The sequence below is a fragment of the Dreissena polymorpha genome, chromosome 13 (genome assembly GCF_020536995.1).
Source record: "Dreissena polymorpha isolate Duluth1 chromosome 13, UMN_Dpol_1.0, whole genome shotgun sequence".
NCBI lineage: Eukaryota > Metazoa > Mollusca > Bivalvia > Myida > Dreissenidae > Dreissena > Dreissena polymorpha.
This window is the reverse complement of record NC_068367.1, coordinates 48,785,886-48,800,119: the sequence shown is the minus strand read 5'-3', so window position 1 is coordinate 48,800,119 and position 14,234 is coordinate 48,785,886. Positions and strand designations below refer to the sequence as shown.

The following is a 14,234-nucleotide window of genomic DNA, read 5'->3' as shown; positions in this document are numbered from 1 at the left end:
GATAAAGTTTGCTTTTTTGGATATTATGCATAAATTCTTTTTTGATTCTAGTAGATTTTTCTTTGGAATGTTATTTCCCAAAATGTGAACACATTCTCTAGAGCCGTTTCATGCCTTGATATAAATGCGCTTGTGAGCGATTTAAAAATCGAAACATGGCAGACTTTTGTGTCTCAGTGGGCCACGCATGCGCCAAGTTCGACCGCCCGCCTCGGTTCCGTCGTTTCCGATGAAAGTGTCGCCGAAGTTGCGCTTTACGCCCCGTATTAGCTCCGTAACCCGATAATGGGAGCGAATATAACGTTAACCAACATTTTAGGACAGTAAATTAGAACAATTTCGGCTGGTTAAGTAATTCGATTCGAATAAGGTTTTTTATGTTTTAGATTGTTTGAATGAATATTTTCACATACATATTTATGTCACTAATTAACAAAATAAGCCTTCTTGTCTAGCTTTAAATTAGAATATCAAGAAAATCAAGTAATTGCAGTTGCAACCATGTGGTAAAGTAGCATCCTTCTTATGAAATATAGCTTCATATCTCTAGTAACTAACATATATAATAATGCACTTAACCAATTAATGAGCCAACCTCTAAATTGATATATATCTTCACCATGTAAAACACATGCACCGAAAAACTAGGGTAGACCTTGCTATTTATCGACATGTTTTGGAAAAAAAAGAAATACGAGGAGACAGAGTAAAACCCGTTTATTTCAAAATCAGAATTCCTTCTTGTTTTTGTCGCCATGTGAAAGTTTTGTTATTGATTTATAAGTGGCGTTAGCGATAATAATAGGCACAAAACATTCCCCATTAATGTCTCATCGTTACACATTTTAAATTTTGATCTGTAAAACTTCTGTACAGGAAATTATGTTGGTAAGATTCATTATAATTTAAGTGTATATCCTGTAACACTTTAATATATAATGTATTTAATAGTTCTTCCTTGTAAAGTAATCCGTTAATTTATCACTACGACTATCGTTATCATTATTACTATGACTATAGTAATTATGGAAAGCCATAGCTGTCTAACGTTGTTACATTTATTTCTGTTTTCTTTAGAAGGTGTCTTATTAGGTCAAACCGTCGTGATATTTTGTCCATATTTGGTATTGACTTGTAAAAATACAGTCGTATTATGTCAAACAGTCGTGTTATCATGTTCAAATGTGGTTTTGACTCGTCAAAATACAGTCCTATTATGTCAAACCGTCGTATTATCTTGTTTAAATTTGATGTTGACTTGTCGTTTTATCTTGTCCAAATGTGATGTTTACTTGTCAAACCGTCATGTTATCTTGTCCAAATGTGGTGTTGACTTGTCACCAGATTTGGGCTAGATAACATTACTGTTTGACATAATAAGACTGTATTTTGACAAGTCAACATCACATTTAGACAAGATAACACGACGGCTCGACAAAATCAGATCAGTCAGTACCAGATTTAGACAAGATAACACGGCTGTTTGACATAATAGGACTGTGTTTTGACAAGTCAAAATCACATTTGGACAAGATAACACGACGGTTTGACATATTATGACTGTATTTTGACAAGTCAGCACCAGATTTGGACACAATAACACGACTGTTTGACATAATAACACTGTATTTTGACAAGTCAAAATCACATTTGGACAAGATTACACGACGGTTTGACATAATAAGAATGTACTTTGATAAGTAAGCACCAGATTTGGACAAGATAACACGACTGTTTGACATAATAAGACTGTATTTTGACAATTCAAAACCCCATTTGGACAAGATAACACGACGGTTTGACATAAAAGGACTGTAGTTTGACAAGTCAGTACATGTATCAGATTTGGACAAGATAACACGACTGTTCGACATAATAGGACTTTGTTTTGACAAGTCGACATCACATTTGGACAATATTACTGTTTGACATAATAAGACTGTATTTTGACAAGTCAGCACAAGTCATACGACGGTTTGACACAATAAGGCTGGATTTTGACAAGTCAACATCACATTTGGACAAGATAACACGACGGCTAGACAAAATCAGATCAGTCAGTACCAGATTTAGGCAAGATAACACGGCTGTTTGACATAATAGAACTGTGTTTTGACAAGTCAAAATCACATTTGGACAAGATAACACGACGGTTTGACATATTATGACTGTATTTTGACAAGTCAGCACCAGATTTGGACACAATAACACGACTGTTTGACATAATAACACTGTATTTTGACAAGTCAAAATCACATTTGGACAAGATAACACGACGGTTTGACATAATAAGAATGTACTTTGATAAGTAAGCACCAGATTTGGACAAGATAACACGACTGTTTGACATAATAAGACTGTATTTTGACAATTCAAAACCACATTTGGACAAGATAACACGACGGTTTGACATAAAAGGACTGTAGTTTGACAAGTCAGTACATTTATCAGATTTGGACAAGATAACACGACTGTTCGACATAATAGGACTTTGTTTTGACAAGTCGACATCACATTTGGACAATATTACTGTTTGACATAATAAGACTGTATTTTGACAAGTTAGCACAAGTCATACGACGGTTTGACACAATAAGGCTGGATTTTGACAAGTCAACATCACATTTGGACAAGATAACACGACGGTCTGACATAATAAGACTGTATAAAGACAAGTCAGCACCACATTCAGATAAGATAACACGACGGTTTGACATAATACGACTGTGTTTTGACAAGACAACAACACATATGGACAAGATATCACGACGGTTCGACATAATATGACACCTTCTAAAGAAGACAGAAAGAAATGTAACAACGGAAGGCAGCTATGGCGTTCCATAGTAATGATAGACGAATAACCATGACGACGGGCATGGCTTATTTTTGTCCACAACTACAAAGTTCACCATTACCACTACTCTTACCTCCATTAACACGAAGGTCATCCCCATCATCAACAATACGACAATAATCTCCATCATCACCATGACTATTAGCTACATCATCAAAATGAATACCACATCCAATTTTTAGTAACTTACAGGGGAACGATTCTGCTTAATTTCAGTTCAATATTGTGGAGGATCCTCTATGACCTCAAACAATGATCCCCAAACGAAACATGTTTATTATCAAATCAAAATATATATTTTCTCACGGATGTCATTATATTATCCTATTTTATATTTGGTTTATTTTAACTAGTTAAAGGGGCATTTCAAGTTTTGGTAAATTTACAAAATTATATGTTGTTTCAGATTTGCATATTTTCGTTTAAGTTATGATATTTTTGAGGAAATAGTAATACTCAACATAAACAATGCTCTAAAATAGTCATTATATGCATATTTTGACGATTTGATAACCTAAAAATTATAAAGCGTTGCAACGCGAAACGATTGTATAATTTGGAAAGTTTTGTTGCGGTCGTTATATTTTGTGAAACTACGAGGATTGCTTATATAAAGTATAAAAGAGTCACCCCATGAGCACGGATGGCCGAGTGGTGTAAGCGGAAGATTTTATACTCCAGGACTCCAGGGGTCAGTGGTTCGAGCCTATTTAGTGTTACATTTTTTAATTGTATACTTGTTTTATTACTGGATATTTTTAGGTCCAATGTTAAAATGTATCAATATAAAGCATTAAAGGACTAACTTCAATACATGCCAAAATCTGTGAAAAGGCCCCTTTGATGAATGTTTACTTATAAATAATTGACCCCATATTATTTGACTAATTCAAGTACCATTACCGTGGATGAAATATTCTTTCAATATCTGAAGGAGATACAAACAGCGCTTTACATGCATCCTGTCAACTAATTACAAATTTACTTTTATTCTTAAAACTAATTTCAAAGTCATAAGTTATATTACACAAAACTAAGCGCCTGACTCTAACTCAAAATGGCCATATAGGGCCTCCATACATATAAACACTTGTGAACACAGTCAAAATATTTCAATACATAACGTTTTCCTTCCTCATCAGACGATTTCACATTATGATAAATTTAAACGAATATTAACTTCCAGAATCAAAAACACATGCTTGTAGACAGATTCGCAATAATGAATTTAGGAATGCGTTTATTAAGCTTTCTTGCAGTCTTTGTATGGATAGTTACAACCGAAGGTAACTTTATATTGTATTAAGAGATAATGTTTGTTGGAGTGTTGTTCATCGGGTTATTTGCAAACGCTTAAGAACTATGATAAACGAACATTTTCAGATGTAAGAACATACTTTGATTCGTTTTTTTATGCTTTAATATGCTCACATATGGGGAAATATTATCTGTTTTAGTAAATTCAAATGTTTAAGATATTTAATATAAAACAGATCTCTACATAAAATGATAAGAGAACTTTAATTTTTGTGGGAATTAAAGGACGTTTTACCTTACTAAGGAGCGTTTTAAAGTCTTGCTTGACTGTAATTTACATCTTCTTCAAACAGGAGATGAATCACACAGTGGTTGTAAGTGTGGTAAAAAAGAGAAAAGTCGTTTTGGCGGTGATGCTTTTTGCTGCGGAACGCTTTTTGTGGATCCGGCCGAGGTAAAGTGTAAACCGATTTGTTTAAGACCAAATATAAGATTTAAACGCGATCCGTTGAAAAGGGGACATTAGAAGACATAAGTATTATAATGAATGTCCATGGTTTTCGTCAAGAATTATGTAATGTAAAACATAAAGAAATAACATAAACAAATCGTTTTAAATAACAAATTATGTTGATGTATTTGGGGTGTCGGAATTGAACGCTATCCAGTAAATACTATTTTTTATTTAAGCGTTCTTTTAAAGGACAGTTTAAAGAAGAAAAACTGTGATGTAAAAACGTTAAGCCTTCACTGTTTACCATTCTCGAAATTTTAACGATGGATGTTAATTAAACCAACGGTAATGACCTGATTTGAACAACTTGGTGTGAAGTTATGAGTACCGTACGCAAATTACTAATACAGAGCATAATGTGGCAATTTACCTTGTCTTGAAATAATAATCTTGATTCCAGAGTGTCTTCTGGATCACAAACTCAAATGAATATTCAGATTGTGTTCAATTTTTCTGCGCTCCACTCTCTGACGGTAACCATTGCAATCACAAGTTAAGCCCTCAACATCTAGAAGAACTATCAGTTTAAACTTAATTTAAGTCCTTTTCAACCACCGTCACCCCCACCCCCTCCACGCAAAAGGTCATTGTTTGGTTTACACCTGATTCAAAAATAAAGGTATTGTAATCGACCATCATAAGGGGTAGAGAAATGGCGGCAGGGACTTTATAAGAGTTAAGCTCTGAACCAGTCAAGTTGTAACGCACAGGCTGAGATAAATCACTAGCTATGCAAGTGAACCAGTCAAGTTGTAACGCACAGGCTGAGATAAATCACTAGCTATGCAAGACTGAACCAGTCAAGTTGTAACGCACAGGCTGAGATAAATCACTAGCTATGCAAGACTGAACCAGTCAAGTTGTAACGCACAGGCTGAGATAAATCACTAGCTGTGCAAGACTGAACCAGTCAAGTTGTAACGCACAGGCTGAGATAAATCACTAGCTATGCCTCTGAACCAGTTAAGTTGTAACGCACAGGCTGAGATAAAACACTAGCTATGCCTCTGAACCAGTCAAGTTGTAACGCACAGGCTGAGATAAAACACTAGCTATGCCTCTGAACCAGTCAAGTTGCAACGCACAGGCTGAGATAAAACACTAGCTATGCCTCTGAACCAGTCAAGTTGTAACGCACAGGCTGAGATAAATCACTAGCTATGCAAGACTGACACTCTGAACCAGTCAAGTTGTAACGCACAGGCTGAGATAAATCACTAGCTATGCAAGACTGACACAGATAAATCACTAGCTATGCAAGACTGACACAGATAAATCACTAGCTATGCAAGACTGACACAGATAAATCACTAGCTATGCAAGACTGACACAGATAAATCACTAGCTATGCAAGACTGACACAGATAAATCACTAGCTATGCAAGACTGACACTTTGGAGAGGGTTGGCTGGTATTTTTTGTTTAGTTTTAATAACATAATTGTTTTAAATCGATATTATATCATAACACACATAAATATGATATACCTATTTCTTTCCAGATATCCAGATGCCTCGGATGTTTGTATAACAACCATCAACATTTTCTAAATCTATATAACTGTTCACAAGAACAAGGAAAAAAACATCACCGCCAAACAGAAGTGAGCAGCATCTCTAATAGTAAGAATTAAATGCAAATGTGTAGGGTTCATATTCCATAAGCCTCATTACTTGTTCAAACATATAAGTTCAGAACTCTGTTGTTATATTACGTGCACAAGTGTTGTAACATGAATAGTTTACATATGCTATCAATGCGCACAATTTGATTGATCTCATCATTATCATATTTATCACTTGATTATGATGATGATGATTACGATGACGATGACGATGACAATGACGATGACGATGCTGATGATGATGCTGATGATGATGCTGCTGATGATGATGAGAAAAGTTCTAAAACAGAAACGCTTTGTTTGCAGAAAGACGTATATCCCAGTCCACCAAAAAATAAATATATTCATGCCAAAATAGAAAAAATCTTATCATATAAACTTTTATGTCAGAGAAAGATTTTTCGTATGTAACAAACGCATTTGATGATGGTCATGTGCGAAAGTGCTTGGTGCGAATGAACTTTATGTACACAAGTGTACTTACTCTATAGGCATTACATGCTACCATGTGTCAAAGAACCATGCTATTAATACTTGAAAAATCCGTATTATTCGAACGTTATAAATGTTGTTATTTGTATTTTGGTCGATATGATGTTCATCCGAATTATTTTCAAGAGTTCAAAAACCAATGAATAACGTGTTTGTTTTCATGTTTCCAGAACCAAGTATAAAAGCTCCTTGCGAATCAACTGCCACTGTTATATTTTGTCCACTCGAAGCCGATGAAATTTCAGAATGCCGCAAAGAAATAGGTATTACAACATTGCTTATCGACAAAAAAATGGCTAACATTTGACATTATTGCTCGCGTATAAGGTTTTCAACGTAAAATAATGCAGATAATAATTCGATTTATGAAACTACAATTTTACGCTCAATGCACCGTAGTCTCAAGGATTTACCATTGGTATTGTAATATTGTATACTCGCGCAGATGATTTCGTGTTTTGACGAATCGTGTTTTGTTTATATGGACCTCAACTGATATTATTTGTTGATGTTTTTATATCAGTTTATAATGTATTACTTTTTTCAAGTGAAATGAAGATTCAATTAATGTCGACTCTAGATAAAATACACTCGAAAGGTCTTTTAACTTAAACATGTATAATCCTGATTTCTTAAAAAAAAAATCCACTTTAAATTTCGCTCATAACTAGTTGAGAATAATTTCTACAAAGATTATTATACTTCATCAATGACGCTATGTTGCTGCGAACGGTTGTGGTTTACACATATTGCACGTGCACACGGACGTTTGCGAACAATTGTGATTTTCTTTCAAAAGCTATGCTTTTAAACGACAATATAATCGTACCAATTTTTCTTTAATAAGAATTGATAGTAAAAAAGCGGGTGTGCGCAAGAAGACGACTACAGACTTGTCGATCGTATTAGTAACCATGCAGATCGTTAACTTGCACCTTTGTTTGATGGAATTCGATTTAAAATAGCGTGTTTTTGCAATTAGAAGATTTAAGACATGACAATCGTAATAGCAGTCATGTAGAACACAAAGTCGTATCGCGCACGCGACATATGTATTACACAAGCGTCAAATCACACATAATGAACGCCCTGCTATCAAAATAACCCCATCCAACTATTATAAAAAATAGTGTGACGAGATGATTTAAACATATTTATTCAATAATAAGTTTTACAACATAATTTAAAATCATCTAAAATTTATAGGATTGTGACGAGTTGAACATTGATGCGAAGACATGACCTTTAGCACTTTGAATGGATACTTATTTAGTTCATGTTCGATTTAAATAGGCTGTTTAATAATATTATCTTAATGTGAAAAGTTTAAGATTGTTTCATTTTGTGACTTTTTATATCCGTTGTTGATTAGTTAAAGATAATTCACCGAAGCTTGAATCACTATGGATCGAAATTTACAGGATGTATACATATTTATATTATCAGATAAAGATATTTGTTTATATAAGTGCTGCGTTAGACGTGACCTTAAATTATATGTTTCACCTCACATATTATTCATGTCATAGTATTTTAACCAACAATACTATGTTATTGTGTTGTATTTAACACACAATCAGTAAATGTTGTATCGTACGTTATGTATTTGCATGAGACATCATAGTTCAAATCAACGTTTTAGAGTCAGTGATCGCCCAGTGCATTAAGGATCCATCAGGTAAGATACTTAAGTTTAAATAAACTGTATTTGATAATTGTCATTATTTAAATGTCGTTAACAAGTTATGTCTCAACTTAATCTTAATCTTTACATTTCCGTGCATGCCCCGCGATAAGTTTATAATATTGTTCACGTAAACAATGAGACATATTTTTTCCATATGTGTTTGATATATCTTGAACCATATAATTTTACACAATATAAGTCATTAAATAAAGAGTGAACATATTAAGTCTAGTATGTGCATCGTTGCTTCATGCGCATGACAATAGTTTTAAAAATGTCCGCATTTGCCTTTATGTTCGCAGATTTTGATGTGTCTACAACAGAAGCGGTGTCTACATCAGACGAAGTGTCTACAACACAAGAGGAAGCAGAAACAGAAATGGTTTCTACAACCATGCAAACGTCTCTACCGAACACTGATTCCGACACAACCCAGCATATGCCTTCAACTAGTATGTCAGAACCTTTAAGTGAGGAAGATAATTCGCAAAAAAACGGTCATTTTCAACACATTAACTAGAATTTTATTTTTGAGTTTATTTCAAAACTTATCTGGACGCAAATTTTCGTTTACCACAAAATGTTTCCCTGTCTTTTATTGTGTAACCTTTGTTTAAGTTAAACGGACTGTCAACCACGAATGACGAAAAAGAAAAGTTCTAAAATACCGTATTTTTACAATTACTAGTTTATATTGATTAAAATATCACGACTGGTATATAACATTACTTGAAAAAAGTTGTTACGTGTTCATATTTTCAGTATATTCGGTTATAAATTTAACTGTGTATGTCTACCTGCAGGTAACTTCTAGTTAACTATAAATAACGCAAGTAGATTGATCATCATCGGCACGTGGTAAAACCAGGAATGCAAATTATGCATGCATAGTGACTTGTATATATTTTATATATAAAATGATCTATCTACTTGCGTTATATATAGTGTCTATATCGTTATGTCACCTATTTTTGCGATGTACTTTCGATTTCACATCGCGAAATTTTATTACCAAATATACTGAAAGTAATGTTATAGACCAGTCGTGATATTTTAATAAATATAACTTATAATGGTAAAAAGTACGGTGTTTTAGAACTTTTCTTTTTTCGTCATTCGTGGTTGACAGTCCCTTTAAGTTCTCAACAGCAAAATAAATGATATCCGTATCAAATAAGCTTACCTTAGAAGAAAAAAATATCTTTGTAACAAAGAAAATTACCTTCGTAGCGCAATCAATTTTATTTGTAGCAATTCATAGTCTTTTATTGATGTGGTAATACAATATATTTATTTCATAAACACATTAAAATATAGCAATATAAAGTCAATATGTATCACATTTCAGTTCCAGGATCAACAAGCAGCTTAATGGTAGTTGGAATCGTCGTTGGGGTCTTTATTGTGATTGTCGCTGGAATCATTGTAATTATTCTTAGAAACACGTAAGCGATTTATTCTTGATCTGTTTTCTTGCAATGAACTCTCTCAATAATTGAAAATTGAAAGCCGACTTTGAGAAAGAAATCATTAACAAGTTTTGTACAATATACATATTAATTCAGGCACATGCTTATTTAACTTTGGTTATCGGTACATAAACCATGATTCGACGTTCTGATGCGTAGGTTTTTAAACAGGATTGCATACGGATGGGTTCATTTAAAGCTAATAATGAAGGCGGTTACACACACACGTCTATATATATATATATATATATATATATATATATATATATATATATATATATATATATATATATATATATATATATATATATATATATATATATATATATATGTGCAATTGAGTATTCAACAGTTCGTGAACATTTATGAGTAGTGTTATAAAGATAATTATTTTATTTGAAAATTAGTTTTAAAAAATGGAAAAGGTTGTATTTAGAACGACAAAACTGATATCATTGACATATTTACTTTATTTACCATCTTCGTGAGATTTAAAAAGACATTATTTCGCTGTTAATTAAGTTTGTGTTTTATAGTGGGCGCGCATGTTTCAAATCTACCGAGAGCAAATGGCATCAAAACAGGGGCGGCATGACCCATGAGTCGAATATAGATCCGGAGCTTCAACCTCGTGATCACTATGAGTATTTAGGGATGAGTGATGACACCACTGACTCAGTTGTCCTAGCTAGCAATGTAGGCGTCTTCAATGGAAATAATAGCGGTGGTGTGGCCACTGTTGAAGACGACTTGGCAATAGCAAAAAAGCCAGGGGAGCAAGAAAACTTTGCTGCAGCAAAGTCCGATTTCGTGTTGGAAAAAGAATGCATGAGTCAAGATTTCGCTCTTAAAGCCGGTTCATCTGAGAAACACAATTACTTTGTTTTAGAAGCACATCGCTTAGAATTGGAGAACCGAAAAGATGAGCCCAGTGACGAAAGGCATCCGTATTTTGTTTTAGAAAAAGAAGGCACTGGTATTCATGTTAATGAATATCCATCGGATGAAGTTAATGATTTATTTAAATTAGAGAAACCAGTCGTCGATGTCAAAATAGGCGTTGAGGATACTAATGATAGAAAATTCAAAATTGATGAATATGAGGACATTGATGACACACACTTCGAAGTGGTGAACAACGACTATGATTTCACCAGCAAAGGTTTGGGTGCGGTATTTTCAGAAAATACATACAGCAGACTTAATATAAACGGCGACGATTATGATCATATCGGAATGATTAAATTACAACCTTAGAGCAGTATACACGGAATAATTGTCGCGAACAGCTGGTGTTTGTGTACGGACAAATAGTGTATAAAGATATAGCAAACATATTACAACTTTGCGTGGCCTTAGATTTAGGAGCGAAAACATTTAAAAAATGATCTCCCTCATTTGTTTACTTGAAAATGGGATACCACTGCTAATGAAAATACATGTAGTTATTATTAAAGTAGGTTTTTATTTTACAAAATATTTTGTGTATGATGAAATTTAGTCTGTTTTTGTTGATTAGCCGTTCCCAACACAAATTGAATTTGCTAAATCTACTATTATCTACAATATTGCGTGATTTGTGCTCATTATACGACATTTTAGTAATACGGATAGATAGAATCTATTACGTATTGGTCGTGTTATTCGAACAGAATGAAGTAAAGTTATAGATAAGTAGATCTGTAATGTACAATGTATATAATATTAATTATCATAATCATAATTATAATTGCCATAAAGAAACTATATTTCTAGGTGCTATTAAACTAATATTTACAGATAATTTTATCCAAAATTGGAACGGCCAATTGGTACACTCGAGTAGTGCTCTTATCTTATAGAAATATAGCAAACTTTCAAATGTAACCATATTAAATATTATGTTATATTACAAAGTACAGATTTAGCTTATCTATGTTACGATTATCTACTCATAGATTAAGAATAGATAGTGGCAGATGGTCTAAACCCAATACTAAACCTGGTGAGCAAAGGACATGTATTACTTGTAACCGTCTAGAAGACGAATATCATGTTGTGCTTGAATAAAACTTATACTCAGATTTAAGATGTAAATATATACCTTGATATTTTAGAAATAGATCAAATATGCAAAAAAAATTAGAACTTATGTCTTCCGATAGTGAATCTGTGTTTAGAAAATATAGTGCATTTGTTCATGCTGCATTTTCAGTAAGATTAACAAACATATGTCTATTTATTAATGTTATCGACTTTGTTCACTAACTAAAATATGTAAATTACTATTGTTTTTGTTTTTGTATGTAAATTAATGTACATATATTTTATGCGTTACAAAAATGTTAAGTGTATGGTGCTAAAATAATTTAAAAAAATCGATTTAAATGTGTGCCTTTCTGAATTTTTATTACATGATGTATACTTTGCATGTCACCTACTATATGTTTTTGTTGCGAAATGAACACGTAATTTGTTCTGTTATTATCATGAAACATAATTTATTATACATCTCATGTATTTTCTATAATGTTATTGTTAAATGAATACAATGCACTATGGTTTTTGCATTACTCATCTTCGTCTGTATTTTCAGTAGTTTTGATTTTGTTCTTGTTATAGTCTCACTATGAATTTGTGCGACGAGTAAATGCATGTATTATTATCTGCAGACAATGATTGAGTGATATTATTTATGTAGTATGTATAATGTTCAACAAACTCGCTTACTCATAACTTAAGTACTCATCAGAAATATGTTTATAATATTATTACTGTTGTTATCAATTACATAAACTAAAATGTGTCCACATGGGCCATTAGCCTTCTGGAAATATTGTAAATAAAATCATTATCATATAGCATTAGTGTTAAAGTTAACTCGTTAACTTTTTAATAGACAGTTCCAATGTTTGGGAATGGAAGAAATAATATATGTTTCATTTTTCGTATAATGTATTATGCTTATTGCATTGTTACAGATTTTTGCACAAAACTTCAATGACATGTGAAAAGGGAACTTTCTTACTAAAACTAACAACAGCATATATTGCATAAATGCTTTTCTTTGCACAAACATTAAGGTCTCAAATATCGAAATACGCACGAACACAAAGTAGTATAAAACATTAAAAAGGACATATTTATTTTATGCTTTAACGGTTTATAGAAAAAAAAACAGCTACTTTTCAAACGTTCAAAAATAATAGTGAAAATGATCGATACTTTTTTCAGGTTTCGTGTAAAATGAATATGATATATCAGTTTTATAACGTTAATGTTCCTTGAAATCGCCAATTTTACCGCTAACATATGTTACCATTTAGTGAAAAGGCCTTTAATACATTAAACATCTGTTGGTTTACTATATAATCGATTTTGTATTCACTCGTGATGATACAAATAAATATCCTCACTCTTGGCTTGGCCATTCCTGGAAATATTGAAATATTTGAGTACTCGCTGATAATCTACTGACACCGAAATGATCCTACATTTATAAAATTATACAATTAAAGCGCTGAAGGCACTGCAATTGTTCGCCCTTTGAACATATTTAATATTACGTACAATCACAGGACATGGAGTTCGACGTTTGAACGTAGACCAATCGAACGGCCACGAAAAATGCAAACGCCAACATAATTTACTTTTTATTGTCTACAGTGGTGAGATTTTGAAAAAAAAAACGGAGAAAAATGCCACTTATTTACATCTCTCATCACTTTTATAGGATTCGAACAAACTCCACTTATGATTACAAAAATGAAAAAAGAAAGTCAACGTATATCTAAGATGGCGCTAAGGAAAAGTCTGTGAGTCTAACACAGAATGTACCACACCATAATTCTTATAATAAATGTATTGGTATCAACGACCATTGTATTAAATTCTCGATCAAATCAAATAAAAATATTGAAATTATTGTTGCTTTTTGTCACTTGGTTGTCGCATATTTACCGCTTAAAACGTGTGTTATTAATGGCACATGTATTCAAACCAAACGTAAGTGTTCGAAAATGAAAATTATACTACGGTAGATCACATCATTTGTGTCCTCACTTTGCATATTAAGAGTTTATTTTTTTCACCATCGAAATATATAGTATTCAAATATTTGAATAACATGCAGTTTTCTTTCGACACATTCAAATTATACATTTCTAGACGCGTCATGCGAAACTTGGTCTTATGGCGCGTTAGCTAGCGTAGCAAAGGCCCTGTCTGCGCAGTTGCGCACTCTAGTCAGCAGCTGCGCTGCCCACTATAATTCACGCAAGGTTTCGTGGTCTCACTAGGTATCTCCTTACCTACTGCGAGATTCCCAGGCTTGTCAATATCGACGATAGCTGCAT

General features: G+C 33.1%; 1 protein-coding gene and 1 long non-coding RNA gene across 3 annotated transcripts in view; both read left to right on the top strand.

The window, feature by feature from the left end:
• The first annotated feature begins 3,998 nt into the window (after positions 1-3,998).
• Positions 3,999-6,255, top strand: LOC127855166 (uncharacterized). Its single transcript, XR_008037380.1, has 3 exons — positions 3,999-4,143; positions 4,468-4,568; positions 6,130-6,255. It is a non-coding gene; the product is annotated as an uncharacterized LOC127855166 (long non-coding RNA).
• A 561-nt stretch (positions 6,256-6,816) lies between these two features.
• Positions 6,817-14,234, top strand: part of LOC127855704 (uncharacterized) — a 36,271-nt gene continuing 28,853 nt past the window's right edge. The window contains exons 1-5 of one of the 2 annotated variants that reach the window (XM_052391485.1): positions 6,817-7,007; positions 8,387-8,422; positions 8,734-8,883; positions 9,780-9,876; positions 10,437-11,062. In XM_052391485.1, the coding sequence (XP_052247445.1) occupies positions 6,884-7,007; positions 8,387-8,422; positions 8,734-8,883; positions 9,780-9,876; positions 10,437-11,062 (1,033 nt within the window). In that variant the 5' untranslated portion in view covers positions 6,817-6,883. The remainder of the gene's footprint in view (positions 7,008-8,386; positions 8,423-8,733; positions 8,884-9,779; positions 9,877-10,436; positions 11,063-14,234) is intronic. The other variant, XM_052391484.1, reaches the window with a different exon arrangement.